The sequence below is a fragment of the Choloepus didactylus genome, chromosome 5 (assembly GCF_015220235.1).
Source record: "Choloepus didactylus isolate mChoDid1 chromosome 5, mChoDid1.pri, whole genome shotgun sequence".
In the NCBI taxonomy this organism is placed as follows: Eukaryota; Metazoa; Chordata; class Mammalia; order Pilosa; family Megalonychidae; genus Choloepus; species Choloepus didactylus.
In genome coordinates, this window is record NC_051311.1 from 134288140 (window position 1) to 134311240 (window position 23101).

Sequence of the window (23101 nt, forward strand, 5' to 3'; positions counted from 1 at the left end):
GGCACGCAGGAGTCCCTAGGATTGGCGGAGGGCTCCTGGCCCTTCTGTGGGGCACCTCTGCCTCTGGGCTGTGTACACCGTGGGCTCCCGTGGACAAAGGGTCAATGCTTTCACAAGCCCGCTGAATCCCAGATTCCCTCAAGGAAGCTCTCTACCTGGGGCTGTGAAGGGCTGTCTCCCAGCCAGGTGCAAAAATGGCTGCACGGGGTGTGGAAGACTACCCCCTTCCGTGGTTGTCTTCCTGCTCCAACAGCCAGTCCCTGGAATGTGGGCTCTTGGCCACAGGTTTGTGAAGGGTTATCACCCAAGCCAGGTACTGCGGAGGTTGCCTAGGGTGTGGAAGGCTACTCCCCTCCGCTGTCAGCCAGCTCCAGCTACCTGTTGTCTGGCAGCATTCCGGGCTGAACACTCACCCGTCCTGTCTGTAAACACAGCCTCTTGATTTCACCAAGTAGTCACTCACTGTGGTTGTACAAGTTCCCGCCAGTTGGTGGAACCCTAGAACTGGTGTTCTGGAGCACTTTTTTCCTTTACCTAGAGATTTTCCCTTAGGGAATTTTTTTCTGTCTCTCTTAACCTGCCATCTTGGATCCCACTTGATTCTTAATGATGATTGTATAACTATGCAGCATTTATTATGTGACTATGTGATTGTGAAAACCGTGTGACTGACTCTGCATTTATTTAGTATATGGGCAGATGAGTAATAAAATAAAGACAAAACATATATATATATATATAAATAATGGAGGGGATTAGGGATGTTTTAGGTGTTCTTTTTCATTTTTCATTTTTTTTTTTATTTTGGAGTAATGAAAATGTTCTAAAATTGTGGCAATGAATGCACAACTGTATAGTGATACTGTGAGCCATTGATTGTATACTTTGAATGGATTATATGGTGTGTGACTATATCACAATAAAATTGCATTTAAAAAAAAGGAAAGGAAAGGAAACCTCTCAGGGATTGCAGGAAGCCATCACCAGAACACTACAGACTCCAAGAGAAGGCATGACCTTCTGACACCTTTGATTTTGGACTTCTGGCCTGTAAAACCTGAGCCAATAAATTCTTGTTGTGTTTTTAAAAAAAAGACAACATATTTCCGTGGAGTAAATCAGTGTTCTTCTCAGACATAATTCCATTTCTGACCCTTTAGCTTGGGGCTTCTTGTACCCTGCAAAATATAACCTTAGTTAGTTTTGTGGTCTCCTTGAATTTATTTTTTTGTTCGTGTTGGTTTTGTTTCAACTTTCAAAGTTTTCTCCTTTTATTTTTTTAAGATTTCAAACTAAGAAATGTCATATATACCAAAATAGGCTTAAGAATAATAGTAATAATAATGATGATAGAAAATACATATGTTCTCATGCTTCAGATTAAGAAAGCCTCCTTTTTGCACTCCATATATTTCTGGTTTATTTTATTTTTTGCTCTCCAAAATTCTTTTTTTTTTTAAACAGGTTTATTGAGATAAATTCACATACCATACAATTCACCCATGTAAAGTGTACAAATTTCAGTGGTCATTAGTCAGAGTTTTGCAGCCATCACCACCATCAATTTTAGAATATTTTCATCATCCCCCCCTCTTAAAAACCCATATCCATTAGCAGTCATGCCTCATTTTCTACCCTCCACCCCATCATACACCCTCCCCAGTTCATGACCAGCCCATGGCAAACATGGGTCTGTTACAATAGATTTGCCTATTCTGGACATTTCGTGTAAACAGACTCATACTATGAGATACTTTGTGACATGTTTCTTTCACTTAACATGTTTTCAAGGTTCGTCAGTATTGTAGTATATATCAGTACTTTTTACTGCCAAATAATATTCCATTACATAAATAGACCATATTTCATTTATCCGTTCATCAGTTGTTGGATATTTGAGTTCAACTTTTTTTTAAATGCAATTTTATTGAGATATGATCACATAACATAGTCATTCCAAGTGTACAGTCAGTTCACCATATCGTCATATAGTTGTGCATTCATCACCACAGTCAATCTTTGAACATTTTCATTACTCCAAAAAATAAAATAAAAATTAAAATAGAAAAGCACATTCAAAATATCCCATTCCCTTCCTCCCCTCATTGTACATTTACTTTTTTTTTTGAAATAAAAGGAAATATTTTTCATTAATGAATAATTCAAGTGGCATAATTTTACCATTAAAATCAGTTGCCGCTGGGTACTCTCATACAGCTGTGCATCCATCACCACACTTAATTTCTGTTCAATTTTTAGAAACTTTTCATTACTCCAGATAAGAAATAAAGTGAAAGATGAAAAAAGAAAAAAAGAAAAGGAAACTCAGATCCTCCCCTATCCCCAACCAACCCCCCTCAATTGTTGACTCGTAGTGTTGGTATAGTACATTTGTTACTGTCCGTGAAAAAATGCTGAAATACTACTAACTGCAGTATACAGTCTGCAATAGGTATATATTTTCTCCCTATATACCCCTCTATTATTAACTTCCAATTGTATTGTCATACATTTGTTCTGGTTCATGGAAGCGATTTCCAATATTTGCACAGTTAATCATGGACACTGCCCACCACAGGATTCCGTTTTATACATTTCCATCTTTTGATCTCCAGCCTTCCTTCTGGTGACATATATTACTCTGAGCTTCCCCTTCCCACCTCATTCACATGCCATTCGGCACTGTTAGGCGTTCTCACATCTTGCTACCGACGCGTCTGTTCATTTCCAAACATCCAAGTTCGTCCTAGTTGAACATTCCACTCATACTAAGCAACTGCTCCATTCTTAAGCCTCGTCCTGTATCCTGGTACGTTATATTTCATGTCTATGAGTTTACATATTATAATTAGTTCCTATCAGTGAGACCCTGCAATAATTGTCCTTATGTGTCTGGTTTATTTGACTCAGTATATTGCCCTCAAGGTTTTGTCATCAACCCATTTTTTTTTCTTTTAATATGGTTTTGTTCACTCACCATACATTCCATCCTAAGTAAATAATCGATGGTTCTCTGTATGGTCATATATTTATGTGTTCACCACCTTCACCACTATCTATATAAGGGCATCTACATTTCTTTCACAAGGCAGGAGGGAGAGTCAAAGAAGGTAGAGAGGCAAAAGAAAGAGGAAAAAAAATGACAGCTAAGAAACAGCAAAAGGAAAAATAACCTCAAATCAAAGCAGAGCAAAGAATCAGACACCACCACCAATGTCAACTGTCCAACATGTCTCCCCTATTCCCCCCTCTTATCTACATTTACCTTGGTATATCACCTTGTCATATCAAAGGAAGCATAACACAATGATTCTATTAGTTACAGTCTCCAGTTTATGTTGATTGCATCCCTCCCCCAATGCCTCCCCACCTCTAACACCCTGCAAGGTTGACATTTGCCCATTCGCCCTCATAAAAGAACATATTTGTACATCTTATCACAACCATTGACACTCTAGATTTTACCAAGTTACACATTCCCAGTCTTTATCTTTCCTCCTTTCTGGTGTCTCACATGCTCCCAACCTTCCTCTCCCAACCGTATTTGTGGTTACCTTTGTTCAGTGTACTTACATTGTTGTGCCACCATGTCCCAAAATTGTGTTCCAAACCACGCACTCCTGTCTTCTTATCATTCTATAGTGCTCCCTTTAGTATTTCCAGTAGGGCGGGTGTCTTGTTCACAAAGTCTCTCATTGTCTGTTTGTCGGAAAATATTTTGAGTTCTCCCTCGTATTTGAAGGACAGGTTTGCTGGATATAGGATTCTTGGTTGGCAGTTTTTCTCTTTCAGTATCCCAAATATATCACACCACTTCCTTCTTGCCTTCATGGTTTCTGCTGAGAGATCTGCACATAGTCTTATTAAGCTTCCTTTGTATGTGATGGATTGCTTTTCTCTTGCTGCTTCCAGGATTCTCTCTTTGTCTTTGACCTTTGATAATCTGATTATTAAGTGTCTTGGTGTAGGCCTATTCAGATCTATTCTGTTTGGAGTACTCTGTGCTTCTTGGATCTGTAATTTTATGTCTTTCATAAGAGATGGGAAATTTTCATTAATTATTTCCTCTATTATTGCTTCTGCCCCTTTTCCCTTCTCCTTCTGGGACACCAGTGATACGTACATTATTGAACTTTGTTTTATCCTTAAGTTCCCGGAGACGTTGCTCATATTTTTTCATTCTTTTCTCCATCTGCTCCTTTGCATGTAGGCTTTCAGGTGTTTTGTTCTCCAGTTCCTGAGTGTTTTCTTCTGCCTCTTGAGATCTGCTGTTGTATGTTTCCATTGTGTCTTTCATCTCTTGTGTTGTGCCTTTCGTTTCCATAGATTCTACCAGTTGTTTTTTTGAACTTTTGATTTCTGCCTTATATATGCCCAGTGTTTTCTTTACAGCCTCTATCTCTTTTGCAATATCTTCTCTAAACTTTTTGAATTGATTTAGCATTAGTTGTTTAAATTCCTGTATCTCAGTTGAAGTGTACGTTTGTTCCTTTGACTGGGCCATAACTTTGTTCTTCTTAGTGTAGGTTGTAATCCTCTGTTGTCTAGGCATGGTTCCTTGGTTATCCACATCAGGCTTCCGCAGACCAGAACCGAGTTTAACTTTTTAAACTATTGTGAATAATGATGCTATGAACATTTCATGCGCAAGTTTTGTGTGGGCATATGTTTTGAATTCTCTTGGGTATATACTTAGGAATGGGATTGGTGGATCACCTGGTAACTTCATGTTTATCCTCTTGACCTGCCAGGCTGTTTTCCATTGTCGCTATACCATTTTACGTTCCCACAATAGCAGTGTATGAAGGTTCCAGTTTCTTTGCTATCGCTAACACTAGTCGTTATCTCACATTTTAATTTATAGCCATCCTCATGGGTGTGAAGTGGTATCTCATTGTGGTTTTCATTTGCATTTCTCTAATGACCAGTAATATTGAGGATCTTTTCATTTGCTTGTTGGCCTTTCATATATCTTCTTTGGAGAAATGTCTATTCATATACTTTGCCCATTTTTCATTGGCGTTGTCTTTTCTTTTGGGATTGTAAGAGTTCTTTTTCTATTCTGAATATAAATCCCTGATCAGATACATGATTTGCAAATATTTTCTCCCATTCTGTGGGTTGTCTTTTGCTTTCTTAATGGTCCTTTGAAGCACAAAAGTGTTTCATTTTGATGAAGTCCAGTTTATTTTTTCTTTTGTTGCTTATGCCTTTGATATCATATCTAAGAAGGCTTTGACTAGCCCAGGGTCACAAAGTTTTATTCCTGTATTTTCTTCTATAAGAGTTTTATAGTTTTAGCTCTTAATATTTAGCACTGTAATCAATTTTGAGTTGAATTTGCTTGTGGATATCCTTTTGTTCCAGCACCATTTGTTGAAAAGATTATTCTTCCCTCTCCTGAATTGTGTTGTCTCCTTGTTGAAAATCAATTGACTATAAATGTGAAGGCTTATTTCTAGACTCTCATTTCCATTCTGTTGATTTATGTCTGTCTTTATGCCAACATATTGACATGGTTACTGAAGTTTTGTAGTACATTTTGAAATTGGGAAGTATGAATCCTCCAAATTCTTTTTCTTTTTCAAGATTTTTTGGATGTTCTAGGTCCCTGGCATTTCTATATGAATAAGAGGATCATCTTTTAACTTCTGCCAAAAGGGGAACTGGAATTTTGAAAAGGATTATGTTGAATCTGTAGATCTGTTTGGGGAAAATTGCCATTTTAACAATATTAAGACTTCCAATCCATGAAAATGGGATCTCTCCATTTATTTAGCTTGTCTTTAAATTCTTTCAATGATGTTTTATTCTATTCAGTGTGGACATCTATGTCTTTTTAAAAAAATTATTGATAATTATTTTATTCTTTTTGATCCTATTTTAAAAGGATTATTCATTTCTAGTTTATAGAAAAACATTGGATTTTCTGAATATTGATCTTGTATCCATAACCTTGATGAACTCATTTCTTAGTTTTAATAATTTTGTGTGTGAATTCTTTAGGATTTTCTTTATACAAAATCACTCCATCTGCAAATAGAGATGGTTTCACTTTATCCTTTTCAATCTGGCTGCCTTTTATTTCTTTTCTTACGTAATTGCCCTGACTCGAACCTCCCGTACATGTGGAATAGAAATGGTCACAGTGGACATCTTTGTCTTGTTCCTGGTCTTAGAGGAAAAGCTTTCAGGCTTTCATCATGGAGTATGACATTAGCTGTAGGTTTTTGTAGATACCCTTTATCATGATGATAAAGTCCCCTTCTATTCCTAGTTGGTCAAGTGTTTTTATCCTAAAAGGGTGCTGGATATTGTCAAATGCTTTTTTGTTGTCGGTAAAAGTAATCACATGGTTTTTGTCCTTTATTCTATTAATATGGTGTATATCATTGATTAATTTTCATGTTAACCTACCTAGCATTACTGAGATTCATCCCAGTTGGTCCTGGTATATAAAACTTTTTTTTTATGCTTCTGGATTTGGCTTACTAGTATTTTGTTGAGATTTTTTACATGCATATCCTTAAGAGATATTGATCTCCAATTTTTTTTCTTGTGATATCTTTTGTTTTGATAGGGTAATACTGGGCTCATAGAATGAGTTCAGAAGTGCTCCTTCCTCTTCCATTTTTTTTGGAAGAGTTTGTGAAAGATTGGTATTAATTCTTTTTTAAACCTTTGGTAGAATTCATGCATAAAACCATCTGATTCTGGGGTCTTCTTACTGGGAAGTTTATTATTACTCATTCAAGCTCTTCACTTGTTATAGCTCAATTCAGATTTTCTCCTTCTTTGAGTGAGTTTTGGTAGTTTGTGTCTTTTTAGGATATGTTGATTTCATCTGTGTTATCTAATTTTTGGCATACAGTTGTTCATAGTGTTCCATTATAATCCTTTTTATTTCTATAAGGTCAGTAGTACTGTCCCCTCTTTCACCCCTGATTTTAGTAATTTGATTCTCCTCTCTTTTTTTCCCTTTCCAAGTCTAGCTAAAGGTTTGTCAATTTTGTTGATCATTGCAAAGAACCAACTTTTGGTTTTGTTGATTTTCTCTATTTTTTAACTTTCTGTTTTGTTTATTTTTGCTCTAATCTTTATTATTTCCTTCTTTTTGCTTTGGCCTTAGTTTTTTCTTCTTTTTCCAGTTACTTTAGGTAGAGGGTTAAGTTATTGATGTGAGATCCTTCTTTTTCAATATCGGCAATTACACTTCCAAATTTCCTCCTAAGCACTTCTTTCACTCATTTCCTAAGTTTTGACCTGTATTTTCATTTTCATTCATCGCAAACTATTTTTATCTTGTCATTTCTTCTTTGATCTGTTAGTCATTTAGTCATGTGTTATTCAATTTCCACATATATATTTAAGTTTTCTTCTCTTCCTGTTTTCTAATTTCATTCCACTATGGTCAGAGAACATATTTCATATGGTTTCCACCCTTTTAAATTCACTGAGACTTGTTTCTTACAGCTTCACATATGGTCTGTCCTGGAGAATGTTCCATGTGCACTTGGAAACAATATATAATCTATTGTTAGGAGATGAATTCTATAGATGTCTGTTGTTAGGAGATGTGTTCCATAGATGTCCGTGTTATAGAGATTTGTTTGTAGTGTTCAAGTCTTATGTTTCCTTGTTGATCTTCTGCCCAATTGTTCTATCCATTATTGCAAATGGAGTATTGTAGTCTCCGAATATCATTGTTTACTTTTCTGTTTCTCCCTTAAATTCTGTCATCACGTATTTTGGGGCTCTGTTTTTAGGTGCAGATGTGTTTATAATTATATCTAGATTGACCTTTATATCATTATGAAAAAGTAATTCTTTGTCCCTAGAAACAATTTTTGTCTTAAAGACTGCTTTGTATGATGTTAATATAGCCACTCCATATCTCTTTGGGTTATCATATCTTGGTGTATCTTTTTTCCATCCTTTTACTTTCAGTCTGTTTGTGTCTTTGAATCTAAGATATAGCTCTTACAGACAATATATAATTGATTCATAGTTTTTAAAAACATCTATCTGCTAATCTCTGCCTTTTAATTGGAGTGTTTAGTCCATTTATATATGATGTAAATACTGAAAAGGAAATGTCCCATTTGTTTCTTCTTGATTTGTTTCAGGTCATGCCGTATTTGAAAGACATAAATCGTATTTTTTCCTTCTGAAAACATTACATCAGGATATACATCTTGTCAGTTCATCCTATTACTGATATAATTTTGATTAGATTTTTCTACTGTAAAGGTGCTTTTCCACCTACTTATAATTAATTAATTAATTTTTCAAAGATACTTTAAAACTATGTAAATATTCTGTTTCTCAACAAATGTTCATCCAATATTTTAGTATCCATTGATAATTCATTAATTTAAAATCTTTCCCTGCATTTGGGAAAACAGCTCTCAGACAAAATTCCTTCTCACTTTCTTTGAACACACAGATAAGTACTTTTACCATTGTCCCTTGCACTAAATTGAGAACACTGACAAACTGTTTCTGCCAAGTATGTAACTAAGTGGATTGTTGAATGGCTAAACTCTTTGGGGTACAGGAATGAGCTTTATTTTTCTCTATCTACTCATTTCTTACAGGCTATAAAAGATCTTTTCCCCTGCTTTTTCTTAAGTGTCTTAAAAGAGGATGGCTACTCTCAAGGTCAAGCCAGAAAATAAAAGGGGGAATCCTGTTGTACATAATGTTCTCATTTATAAATTAGACCCTTATTATTGAGCTTGAGTTTGGAGTTCTGTTTTGTCCTTGTAAAAATTTAATGCATTCTTCTTATTAGAAATAGTCAAAGTACTGTCAATTTTTATCTAGATTACTTCCTGATTTTAATTTCATGTGCTTAATGATTTGTTCAGATATTTTGTATGTGTAAATATTTGATTCGTAGAAATAGGATACTTTTTAACCTCTGATTCACCCAAACTCAGATTGAGGCTAAGCTTGAAAATAATGCATATAGATATACAATAATACATATACAAGCTCTAGTGTTAACAAATTGGACCTAGTTCTACGCCTTTGCTTCAGTTTAAAAGACGAAAGGAGTTTATTCCTAGCATGGACCAAATTGCAAAGGTGTCGTATGGCTTTGAAAGTATTATAAAACTCTAAAACATCAGACAAAATAATTTCCCAGCTCTAAATTTTGACTTGGTATATTCACTCTCATTCTCTCGGAATGAATGTGTCAAAAGTCAGAGTAAACAAAAACAATGAGTGGCTAGCTCATGTGCAAAATGGAAAATTAATGTTTGAGAAATCAGTAAGCAGGGAGCCAAAAGAAAGGTTTGGTGTTGAGGTGAGAGAAAGAATAGATAATCTGTAAATCTATACTCCCGAAAATTGATATTCACAATTAAGAATAGAAGTTTGCTTAATCTTTTGAGTACTCAGCTAGGAACTATTCAGATGGAATAGAGAATATAAAAAATTCCTTAAGAAGAAGAGGAGTGCTGGTCAGTTCAAAAAAAATACTCACTTGCAATATGCCTCACACCTATGAAAACTCACCATAATTAAGAACTTAATTTAAGATCCTATTTCTAGAAAAATATATTTTGAGTTTTGGACTTTAAAAAGCACATTTTGGATGAACCTAAGATGGCGGCTAGGTAAGATAGGGCAAAAAAACACCTCCATGAAAAATACTAGATAAAAGCCAGAAAGTGACCCAGAACACCAGTTCCAGTGATGCACCAGCCAGACAAGTTCTGCTAAATCCACACGGACCGTGCATTTGGTGAAACCGGGAGTCTGCGTTCTGAATCGAGTGAGTGAGCCAGCTGAGAGTCCAGCAGCCGTGCTGCAGTGTAGGGAAACCGTGGGTTAGCGTTTGGAGATGGACTAGTTCTTTTTAAAAAAAATACAAATAAACCTGGGAGCGGCTGCGGATATGGTGGTGAGAACCATGCAGTGAAGCACGACAGGAACGGGCTGTGCCAACGCCTCAATATCTGGCGTGGAAGATAGCCCTTCCCACACCTTCTGCTAATTGTCTCGGAGCCAGGAGGGCAGAGAGGAGCCAAAAGGACAAAGAAACCGCTCCTCTTGCAGCCATCTTCCCGGCAGGCTGGGGACGCTCCTGCCCAGGGCCAGAGCCACAGCCCAGAGCCGTGTCAAGGGTCCCAGTGTGACAGGGAGTGTTTCCCGCAGCACCGCACACACGCCACAATATCGGCCGTGGACAGTGGCCTTTAGTGCACCCACAGCTAATTGTCCCGGAGCTGGGAAGGCGGAGCTGTGCGAAAAGGGGGAAATTAACATGCCACATTCAGCCATCTTTACAGCAAGCTGGGAACACCCCTGCACGGCCCGGCAGCGCAGGGCTTCCCTGGAGGGCTGGCATGCATTTACGACGTGGTACGGCCTTCCCTCAGCAGAGGTCCTGGGAAGACCATGGCTGAGAAGGGAGACCCACTTGGAAATCCCAGGGACACTATGCCAATACCAAGGACTTGTGGGTCAGCGGCAGAGACAGTCTGTGGCAAGACTGAAATGAAGGCTTAGACTCTTGCAACAGCCTTAAATCTCCAGTAACACCTGGGAGGTTTGATTATTAAAGCTGACCTCCCTCCCTAACTGCTCAGACACACGCCCCTCATTCAGGGTGGACAGCACCAAAAATACACCCAAACTTGGTGCACCAATTGAACCCCACAAGAATCAGACCCCCACACACCACAAAGACAAAGTTGGGGAGAATTGACTTGAGGGGAACAGGTGATTTACAGATGCCATCTGCTGGTTAGTTAGAGAAAGTGTACGCCACCAAGCTGTAGATGTGACAAATTAGAGATGGGTGTTTTTCATATTCTGAAAGAACCCTATCAGGTAAAGCAAATGCCAAGAGGCCAAAAACAACAGAAAATTTTAAAGCATATAAAACCAGACGATATGGAGAACCCAAACACCCAAATTAAAAGATCAGAGGAGAGACAGTACTTTGGAGCAACTAATCAAAGAACTACAGACAACAAGAGCATGGCACGGGATATAAAGGACGTGAAGAAGAGCATGGCACAGGATATAAAGGACATGAAGAGGACCCTAGAAGAACATGAAGAAGAACTTGTAAGAGTAAATAAAAAAATAGACAACCTTATGGAAATAAAAGAAACTGTTGACCAAATTAAAAAGATTCTGGATACTCATAGTACATGACTAGTGGAAGCTGAACGACGACTCAGTGTCCTTGATGACCACAGAATGGAAAATGAAAGAACAAAAGAAAGAATGGGGAAAAAAAATCGAAATGGATCTCAGGGATATGATAGATAAAATAAAACATCCAAATATAAGACTCATTGGTGTCCCAGAAGGGGAAGAGAAGGGTAAAGGTCTAGAAAGAATAGTCAAAGAAAATCATTGGGGAAAACTTCCCAAACCTTCTACACAATATAAGTACACAAACCATAAATGCCCAGCGAACTCCAAATAGAATAAATCCAAATAAACCCACTCCAAAACATATTCTGATCAGACTGTCAAATACTGAAGAGAAGAAGCAAGTTCTGAAAGCAGCAACAGAAAAGCAATTCACCACATACAAAGGAAACAACGTAAGACTAAGTAATGACTACTCAGCAGCCACCATGGAGGTGAAAAGGCAGTGGCATGACATATTTAAAATTCTGAGAGAGAGAAATTTCTAACCAAGAATACTTTATCCAGCAAAACTCTCCTTCAGATTTGAGGAGAGCTTAAATTTTTCACAGACAAACAAATGCTGAGAGACTTTGCTAATAAAAGACCTGCTGCCCTACTTCAGATACTAAAGGAAGCCCTACTGACAGAGAAACAAAGAGAGAGAGATGTAGAGAAATTTAACAGACATATATAGAACATTACATCCCAAATCACCAGGACACACATTCTTCTCTAGGGATCACGGCTCTTTCTCTAGAATAGACCATAGGCTGGGACATAAAACAAGCCTCAATAAATTTTAAAAAATTGAGATTATTCAAAGCACATTCTCTGACCACAATGGAATACAAATAGAAGTCAATAACCATCAGAGACTTAGAAAATTCACAAACACCTGGAGATTAAAAATGAGGGGGAGATGAAAACATTCCCAGATAATCAAAAGCTGAGGGACTTCTTCACCAGATCAGTCCTGTAAGAAATGCTAAAGGGAATTGTATAGGCTGAAAGGAAGGGAAACTGAACAATTGACTGAAACCACATGAAGAAATAAAGATTTCCAGTAAAGATCACATGGTAAATATAAATACCAATACTGTATTTTTGATTTGTAACTCCACTATTTACTTCCTACAGGATCTAAAGTACATAAAGTGTAGTAGTAAATCAGTGGTTTTGGACTCAATGTAAAGTATGTCATTTTTGACAAGAACTACATAAAGGTGGGAGAATGGAAGAATATAGGAACATAGTTTATGTGTCCTATTGAAGTTAAGTTGGTATCAAAGAAAAACAACATTGTTATAGATTTAAGATGTTAAGTTTAAGCCCCATGGTAAACACAAAGAAAGTATCCGAGAATATGACCATAGAGATGAAAAGTAGAGTATGGGTTACGAGAAGTTGGGGAAGGGGCAATGGGGAGTTAAGAAATGAGTGTAGGGTTTCTATTTGGGGTGAAGGGTAATTTGTAGTAATGGATGGTGGGAAGGTGATGGCATTGCAATATTGTGAATGTGATTAATCCTACTAATGGAATGCTTGGGAGGGGTTGGAATGGGAAGATTTAGGCTGTATATATGCTTCCACAATTGAAAAAAAAAAAAGACAGTCTAAATAGATACTGACAGTTAAATGCCAAGGATGATCCTGGATGGGATCTGAGGGTGGAGGAGAGGAGTCTTAAAGGGACACAGTTGGCACATAAGTGAAAAAAAAAGGGGGAAATATAGAATGTAAGCTTGGTATCAGTGTTGAATTTCTTGAACTTCTTAGCTGTGCTTAATGGGATTGCATAAAAGAATGTTCTTGTTCATGGGAAATGCATACGTGAATTATATTGTTTGTTCAAGGATGTGTGCAGCTGGCTCTCATATGTTCAGAAGACAGAGCAATAGATGATGGATGATAGATAAGGAGGGATAGAGGGAGGGGAAGAAAGAAATGTTAAAGTTGGTGGCTAGGGGTATCAGGGAAGGGGGGTCGGGGTATGCTGGAGTTCTGTGTATGGGGTTTGTATTGGTTTTGCAACTGTTCCTGTAAGTTTGAATTTATTTCAAAATAAAATTTAAAAAAAAAAATAAATAAAAGGATGGTTCAGCAGTTTTATGTCCTGGTGAAAGAAAGATATGCGATATATTCAGATGAAAGAGAATAAATATACCTGAAAATGAAAAAAAAAAAAAAAAAAAAACATTTTGGGATACAAATTGTATGTTGGAAAGTACCTCTTAAAACATTCCTCTAAACCAGGGGTCAGCAGAGTTTTTCTATACAAGGGCCACATAGTAAATATTTTAAGTTTTGGGGCCACACTGTCTCTTTCCATAAGTATTCTGCCCTGATAGTGTGAAAGTAACCATAGATAATACATAAACAAATGAGCATGTCTGTGTTTCAGTAAAACTTTATAAAAATAGGCAGCAGGCCAGATTTGGCCATGGGCTGTTTTGCCAACCCCTGTACTATATGGAAAATCTTAGGTTACCCTGTGAATTTTAGTCTATTTTTTAATACCCTATAATCACTTTGTACAAATTTTCAACATTATTTTATATAGTTACTTCACGGAAACCAAGAGAAGATGAAAAAGATGGACAGGCATACAAATTTGTGTCACGATCTGAAATGGAAGCAGATATTAAAACTGGAAAGTATTTGGAACATGGAGAATATGAAGGAAATCTCTATGGAACCAAGATAGATTCTATTCTTGAAGTTGTCCAAACTGGAAGAACTTGTATTTTGGATGTCAACCCACAAGTAAGCTGAATTGATTCCAAAGCTAATTTTTTTATGTGTTTTTTCTTTTTTTTTAATTTCCTTTGGATTTTTTTTTTTTCCCCATGAGTGGGAAGGGTACTGATACTATTTCTGTCTATTACTGTTGGTTATAGAGAACGTTATGCTAACCACAGCTAGTTAAGTATATCTCTGGTCAATTAGCACAGACAGAGGCTTGGATAACAATAGAAAGCTATGTGATTAGATCGGTGGTAGAAGTTTAGTATTTATTTACTTTCTCAAGTAATACATGAATGTATGTGTTAGGAAAAGTTAAATTTAAAATTCAAACAAGGCTGCAATACAAAGAATAACAAAATGAATGTTGTCCCCCTCCACCCAAAACACACACTCAGACATGTCCATTCTCATTCTGTCTCTCCCACCCCTTTCTCATCCATCTATCACTCAGCCTAACCTCTCTTTCATACTCAGAAATAAATATTATTAATAATTGGGTTCTTTCTCATCATTTTGCTATGCCTTAAATACAAATTTGAGTGTGTATACACACACATAAAATAATATAATGGGTTTTCTATTTTTCTCATGTCTTTTACATAAATGGGAAAAATTCTATACAGGTTCTTTAATTTTTTCATTAAATAATATATCTTAAAGATCTTTTCATGTCAGTTACTATAGAGCTTTTGTTTCTTTGTAATTGCTGCATAGTATTTCATATTATGGATGTATATTAATTGATTGCACCATTCCCCAGGTAATGGGCATTTAAGTTATTTCTACTTTTTCAACATTAGGAGAGTGCTGCAATAAACATAGAAAGGGTTTACATCACTTGCGTTGATTTTGGGATCAAATTTTAATACTTTGTTCAGGAAGGTCAAAGAATAGAGGCCAAGTTCACAACAAAATAAATAGATCCGTGTTGTAGGAAAGGGCTGTATGAAATGAAAAGGGCAAAAGGGCAACAGATATTAGATTATTTCCTTAATCTTATAAAGGAAGAGGGCAAATAGGCTTTGATTTATATTAAAGGATAACATAATTCAAATTCTAATACTATATAAATTGTTTATAATCGTTCTTCTCCACAGGCCCTGAAAGTGTTGAGAACAGCAGAGTTCATGCCCTATGTTGTATTTATTGCTGCCCCAGAACTGGAGACATTACGTGCCATGCACAAAGCTGTGGTGGATGCTGGAATCACTACCAAGCTTTTGACGGTGAGGAGTTCTTTTCAGGATAACAATATTAGTTTCCTCCCCCGATTTTTCCTTTTCTTTTAAGTATGTTTAACTGTATCTAATCTTACTTAAGAAATAAATGTATAAGGTATTAATAGAATAAGGACTTGAAACAGTATTATTTGAACTTGAAAATCATTGTTCACTTTATTTTGAAATAAAAGTTTATGTCCACTACATAAAATGAAATGGACCAGGGTTAAAATCTCACATTAATTTTAATTATTATTAAATTAAATTAAATTAAACTAATGTTTTGATATTAATTAAAATATGCATAAACATTTTACTAATGAAGAAACTGAGCCCCAAGACCATTGACAAGCATATTGATCACTTGGTTCATTATTGGTAGAGTTAGGTGTTCTGATTCTTAGTTTCTGTTGCGTGTTTTCTCTTTCTCTCCCTCTCTCTCTTTTTCATTTTATAGAGAATTGTAAGTATATACAAAAGAAAAGAAAAAAAGAAACCCATGTGTCCATCACCTACTTTCAGTTAATGTGTGTGACCATTCTTGTTTCAGTTAGACTTTTATCCACTTCTTCTCTCACCTTGAATTATTTTGAAGCAGATTTTCAATATCATATTATATCATAAATACTTTAGTATTTATCTCTAAACGATACAGACTTTTTAAAACAAAAAACACCATTAAATGAAAAAAATTGAGTAATCTCTTAATATCAGCAAATATACAATCTATATTTGCATTTTCCCAAGATTTATAATTCTTTTTACAGTTGATTTGTTCAAATCAGAATCCAGACAAGATCAACTTACTGCATTTACTTGATGTCTCCTAAATCTTTTTTTCCAGCTTGAGGTATAATTGACATACAACAAACAATATGTATTTAATTATGCAACTTGCTAAGTTTTTATTTATGTATATACCTGTGAAGCCATCACCACAGTCAAGATAATGAGCATATCCATCACCTTCAAAATTTCCTCGTGCCCCTTTTTAATCCTTCCCTTCTGCCGCTTTCACCTCTTCTCATATTGTGGTTTGATTATGATAAGCCTTGACATCTGGTAGTGTTAGTCCCCTAAATTTGTTCTTCTTTTTCAAGTTGTTCCATGTCTCTATTTAACTTTTGAATATGTGCAATATGGATATAAGCTGTGTTTTAATATCACTCTATACTAATTCTAACATTAGTGTGAGGTCTGGGTTGGGTTTGGTTGATGATTTTTGGATGCCAGACGTTTTGAGCATTGTCCAGAGGTGCAACTCAGTTACTTGGAAATAGTTTGTTCTATTCAGGTCTTGCTTTTAAAATTTGTTCAGTGGGACTAGAGTAGTTCTCATTCTAGGGCCAGTTATTCCTAATATTGAGGCAAGACCGTTTTGAGTACTCTGCTAAATGGCTCATGAATCATGAGGTTTCGTTTTCTGGTGGTTCTTTTTGAGGCCTCAGGTAGTCTCTTCACTAACATGCTAATATGTACAAAGCTGAGTACTGGAAGGGGACCTTCAGTAAACCTCTGGAGTTCTCTCTCTGCTTCTCTTTTTCTCCTTTCTGGTATTCTTTCCTGCAACTCGAGCTACTTTGGTGGGACTCTGCTCTGTTCTCAACTCAGAATCCAACAGAACCTGCCTGGGTCTGCAGCCTGGAAACTCTTTTCAGGCCAGTAACATGAGATAATCTCTGGGCTAGCTTCATTTGTTTCCTGTCCATTGGCAATCTCTGTCCCTCATTGCCTAATATATAATGTCTTTTAAAAAAAAACTTGTTTCCTAATATTTTGTCCATGCTTTAGTTATCAGGCAAGAAAGTTAATCTGGTTCCTGTTACTCCATTTTAACTGAAAACAGACATCTCTTTAGTCTCTTTTAGTCTATAAATTATCACTGATTCCCTCCCCCCCGTTCCCATTTGATCTTTTTTTTTTTTTTTTTTTTTTTTTTTGTTTAGTTATCAATGCCTGTTTTCTGGTATATATATATATTTTTTTTAATCTTCATTTTATTGAGATATATTCCCATACCACGCAGTCATACAAAACAAATCGTACTTTCGATTGTTTACAGTACCATTACATAGTTGTACATTCATCACCTAAATCAATCCCTGACACCTTCATTAGCACACACATAAAAAAAACAAGAATAATAATTAGAGTGAAAAAGAGCAATTGAAGTAAAAAAGAACACTGGGTACCTTTGTCTGTTTGTTTCCTTCCCCTATTTTTCTACTCATCCATCCATAAACTAGACAAAGTGGAGTGTGGTCCTTATGGCTTTCCCAATCCCATTGTCACCCCTCATAAGCTACATTTTTATACAACTGTCTTCGAGATTCATGGGTTCTGGGTTGTAGTTTGATAGTTTCAGGTATCCACCACCAGCTACCCCAATTCTTTAGAACCTAAAAAGGGTTGTCTAAAGTGTGCGTAAGAGTGCCCACCAGAGTGACCTCTTGGCTCCTTTTGGAATCTCTCTGCCACTGAAGCTTATTTCATTTCCTTTCACATCCCCCTTTTGGTCAAGAAGATGTTCTCCGTCCCACGATGCCAGGTCTACATTCCTCCCTGGGAGTCATATTCCACGTTGCCAGGGAGATTCACTCCCCTGGGTGTCTGATCCCACGTAGGGGGGAGGGCAGTGATTTCACCTTTCAAGTTGGCTTAGCCAGAGAGAGAGGGCCACATCTGAGCAACAAAGAGGCATTCGGGAGGAGGCTCTTAGGCACAACCATAGGGAGGCCTAGCCTCTCCTTTGCAGCAACCGTCTTCCCAAGGGTAAAACCTATGGTAGAGGGCTCAACCCATCAAACCACCAGTCCCCCATGTCTGTGATCATGTTAGCAACCATCGAGGTGGGGTAGGCAAATACCCCTGCATTCTCCACAGGATCCTCAAGAGGGCACTACATCTTTTTTTTTCCTTGTTTTTCTTTTTTTTTTTTAACTTTCCCTTCTTTTTTAAATCAACTGTATGAAAAAAAAGTTAAAAAGAAAACAAACATACAATAAAAGAACATTTCAAAGAGACCATAACAAGGGAGTAAGAAAAAGACAACTAACCTAAGATAACTGCTTAACTTCCAACATGTTCCTACTTTACCCCAAGAAAGTTACATAATATAGCAACATTTCTGTGAACTTGTTCCTACTATATCCATCAGAAATTAACAGACCATAGTCATTCCTGGGCATCCCCAGAACGTTAAATAGCTTATCTGTTCTTCTTGGATTATTGTGCCCCCTTCCTTAATTGCTTTCTATTGCTAGTTCCCCTACATTCTACATTATAAACCATTTGTTTTACATTTTTCAAAGTTCACATTAGTGGTAGCATATAATATTTCTCTTTTTGTGTCTGGCTTATTTCGCTCAGCATTATGTCTTCAAGGTTCATCCATGTTGTCATATGTTTCACGAGATCGTTCCTTCTTACTGCCGCGTAGTATTCCATCGTGTGTATATACCACATTTTATTTATCCACTCATCTGTTGAAGGACATTTGGGTTGTTTCCATCTCTTGGCAATTGTGAATAATGCTGCTATGAACATTGGCGTGCAGATATCTGTTCGTGTCACTGCTTTCCGATCTTCCGGGTATATACCGAGAAGTGCAATCGCTGGATCGAATGGTAACTCTATATCTAGTTTTCTAAGGAACTGCCAGACTGACTTCCAGAGTGGCTGAACCATTATACAGTCCCACCAACAATGAATAAGAGTTCCAATTTCTCCACATCCCCTCCAGCATTTGTAGTTTCCTGTTTGTTTAATGGCACCCATTCTAACCGGTGTTAGATGGTATCTCATTGTGGTCTTAATTTGCATCTCTCTAATAGCTAGTGAAGCTGAACATTTTTTCATGTGTTTCTTGGCCATTTGTATTTCCTCTTCAGAGAACTGTCTTTTCATATCTTTTGCCCATTTTATAATTGGGCTTTCTGTGCTATTGTCATTGAGTTGTAGGATTTCTTTATATATGCAAGATATCAGTCTTTTGTCAGATACATGGTTTCCAAAAATTTTTTCCCATTGAGTTGGCGGTCTCTTTACCTTTTTGAGAAATTCCTTTGAGGTGCAGAAACTTCTAAGCTTGAGGAGTTCCCATTTATCTATTTTCTCTTTTGTTGCTTGTGCTTTGGGTGTAAAGTCTAGGAAGTGTCCGCCTAATACAAGGTCTTGAAGATGTTTTCCTACATTATCTTCAAGGAGTTTTATGGTACTTTCTTTTATATTGAGATCTTTGGTCCATTTTGAGTTAATTTTTGTGTAGGGGGTGAGGTAGGGGTCCTCTTTCATTCTTTTGGATATGGATATCCAACTCTCCCAGCGCCATTTGTTGAAAAGACCATTATGACTCAGTTCAGTGACTTTGGGGGCCTTATCAAAGATCAGTCGGCCATAGATCTGAGGGTCTATCTCTGAATTCTCAATTCGATTCCATTGATCTATATGTCTATCTTTGTGCCAGTACCATGCTGTTTTGGCAACTGTGGCTTTATAATAAGCTTCAAAGTCAGGGAGTGTAAGTCCTCCCACTTCGTTTTTCTTTTTTAGAGTGTCTTTAGCAGTTCGAGGCATCTTCCCTTTCCAAATAAATTTGATAACTAGCTTTTCCGAGTCTGCAAAGTAGGTTGTTGGAATTTTGATTGGGATTGCATTGAATCTGTAGATGAGTTTGGGTAGAATTGACATCTTAATGACATTTAGTCTTCCTATCCATGAACATGGAATATTTTTCCATCTTTTAAGGTCCCCTTCTATTTCTTTTAGTAGAGTTATGTAGTTTTCTTTGTATAGGTCTTTTACATCTTTGGTTAAGTTTATTCCTAGGTACTTGATTTTTTTAGTTGCTATTGAAAATGGTATCTTTTTCTTGAGTGTCTCTTCAGTTTGTTCATTTCTAGCATATAGAAACATTACTGACTTATGTGCATTAATCTTGTATCCCGCTACTTTGCTAAATTTGTTTATTAGCTCTAGTAGCTGTATCGTCGATTTCTCAGGGTTTTCTAGATATAAGATCATATCATCTGCAAACAATGACAGTTTTACTTCTTCTTTTCCAATTTGGATGCCTTTTATTTCTTTGTCTTGCCGGATTGCCCTGGCTAGCACTTCCAGCACAATGTTGAATAACAGTGGTGACAGCGGGCATCCTTGTCTTGTTCCTGATGTTAGAGGGAAGGCTTTCAGTCTCTCACCATTGAGTACTATGCTGGCTGTGGGTTTTTCATATATGCTCTTTATCATGTTGAGGAAGTTTCCTTCAATTCCTACCTTTTGAAGTGTTTTTATCAAAAAGGGATGTTGGATTTTGTCAAATGCTTTTTCAGCATCTATTGAGATGATCAATTGATTTTTCCCTTTCGAGTTTTTAATGTGTTGTAATACATTGATTGTTTTTCTTATGTTGAACCATCCTTGCATGCCTGGAATGAACCCCACTTGGTCATGGTGTATGATTTTTTTAATGTGTCTTTGGATTCGATTTGCAAGTATTTTGTTGAGGATTTTTGCATCTATATTCATTAGGGAGATTGGCCGGTAGTTTTCCTTTTTTGTAGCATCTTTGCCTGGTTTTGGTATTAGATTGATGTTAGCTTCATAAAATGAGTTAGGTAGTGTTCCATTTTCTTCAATGTTTTGAAAGAGTTTGAGTAAGATTGGTGTCAGTTCCTTCTGGAAAGTTTGGTAGAATTCCCCTGTGAAGCCATCTGGCCCTGGGCATTTATTTGTGGGAAGATTTCTGATGACTGATTGGATCTCTTTGCTTGTGATGGGTTGGTTGAGGTCTTCTATTTCTTCTCTGGTCAGTCTAGGTTGTTCGTATGTTTCCAGGAACTTGTCCATTTCCTCTACATTATCCAGTTTGTTGCCATACAGTTGTTCATAGTATCCTCTCATAATTTTTTTAATTTCTTCAGGATCTGCAGTTATGTCACCTTTTTCATTCATTATTTTGTTTATATGGGTCTTCTCTCTTTTTGATTTTGTCAGTCTAGCTAGGGGCTTGTCAATCTTGTTGATCTTCTCAAAGAACCAACTTTTGGTGATATTTATCCTCTCTGTTGTTTTTTTGTTCTCTATGTCATTTATTTCTGCTTTAATCCTTGTTATTTCTTTTCTTGTACTTGGTTTAGGATTGGTTTGCTGTTCATTTTCTAGCTTCTTCAGTTGATCCATTAGTTCTTTGATTTTGGCTCTTTCTTCCTTTTTAATATATGCGTTTAGTGCTATAAATTTCCCCCTTAGCACTGCTTTTGCTGCATCCCATAGGTTTTGGTATGTTGTGTTCTCATTTTCATTCATCTCTATATATTTAGCAATTTCTCTTGCTATTTCTTCTTTAACCCACTGATTGTTTAGGAGTGTGTTGTTTAACCTCCAGGTATTTGTGAATTTTCTAAGTCTCTGATGGTTATTGACTTCTAATTGTATTCCATTGTGGTCAGAGAATGTGCTTTGAATAATTTCAATCTTTTTAAATTTATTGAGGCTTGTTTTATGTCCCAGCATATGATCTATTCTGGAGAAAGTTCCATGAGCACTAGAAAAGTATGTGTATCCTGGTGATTTGGGATGTAATGTCCTGTATATGTCTGTTAAATCTAATTCATTTATCAGATTGTTTAGGTTTTCAATTTCCTTATTGGTCTTCTGTCTGGTTGATCTATCTATAGGAGAGAGTGATGTGTTGAAGTCTCCCACAATTATTGTGGAAACATCAATTGCTTCCTTTAGTTTTGCCAGTGTTTCTCTCATGTATTTTGTGGCACCTTGATTGGGTGCATAGACATTTACGATTGTTATTTCTTCTTGCTGAATTGCCCCTTTTATTAGTATGTAGTGGCCTTCTTTGTCTCTCAAAACATCCCTGCATTTGAAGTCTATTTTATCTGAGATTAATATTGCTACACCTGCTTTCTTTTGGCTGTAGCTTGCATGAAATATTTTTTTCCATCCTTTCACTTTCAGTTTCTTTGTGTCCCTGTGTCTAAGATGAGTCTCTTGTATGCAACATATTGATGGTTCATTTTTTTTTGATCCATTCTGCGAATCTATATCTTTTAATTGGGGAGTTTAATCCATTTACATTCAATGTTATAACCGTGAAGGCATTTCTTGAATCAGCTATCTTATCCTTTGGTTTATGTTTGTCATATTTTTCCCCTCTGTCTATTAATATCCTTTATTGTACCCATACCGAATCTCTTTAGTACTGAACCTTTCTCCAAGTCTCTCTGTCCTGTCTTTGTGTCTCTGTGTGTAGGGCTCCCTTTAGTATCTCCAGTAGGGCAGGTCTCTTGTTAGCAAATTCTCTCAGCATTTCTTTGTCTGTGAAAAATTTAAGCTCTCCCTCAAATTTGAAGGAGAGCTTTGCTGGATAAAGTATTCTTGGCTGGAAATTTTTCTCACTCAGAATTTTAAATATATCGTGCCACTGCCTTCTCGCCTCCATGGTGGCTGCTGACTAGTCACTACTTAGTCTTATGCTGTTTCCTTTGTATGTGGTGAATTTCTTTTCTCTTGCTGCTTTCAGAACTTGCTCCTTCTCTTCTGTGTTTGACAGTGTGATCAGTATATGTCTCGGAGTGGGTTTATTTGCATTTATTCTATTTGGGGTTCGCTGAGCATTTATGATTTGTGTATTTATGTTGTTTAGAAGATTTGGGAAGTTTTCCCCAACAATTTCTTTGAATACTCTTCCTAGACCTTTACCCTTTTCTTCCCCTTCTGGGACACCAATGAGTCTTATATTCGGACGTTTCATATTATCTATCATAACCCTGAGGTCCATTTCGATTTTTTCAATTTTTTTCCCCATTCTTTCTTTTATGCTTTCATTTTCCATTCCATCATCTTCCAGGTCACTGATTCGTTGTTCAACTTCCTCTAGTCTTGTACTATGAGTGTCCAGAATCTTTTTAATTTGGTCAACAGTTTCTTTAATTTCCATAAGATCATCCATTTTTTTATTT

The 23101-nt window shown here is 36.7% G+C and overlaps 1 protein-coding gene across 6 annotated transcripts in view; it reads left to right on the forward strand.

Annotated features, from left to right (window-relative positions):
* MPP6 (membrane palmitoylated protein 6) overlaps positions 1-23101 on the forward strand; it is a 140140-nt gene that overhangs the window by 109081 nt on the left and 7958 nt on the right. For all 6 annotated transcript variants that reach the window (XM_037836911.1, XM_037836916.1, XM_037836914.1 and 3 more), the window contains 2 exons: positions 13721-13923; positions 15003-15131. In XM_037836911.1, the coding sequence (XP_037692839.1) occupies positions 13721-13923; positions 15003-15131 (332 nt within the window). The remainder of the gene's footprint in view (positions 1-13720; positions 13924-15002; positions 15132-23101) is intronic.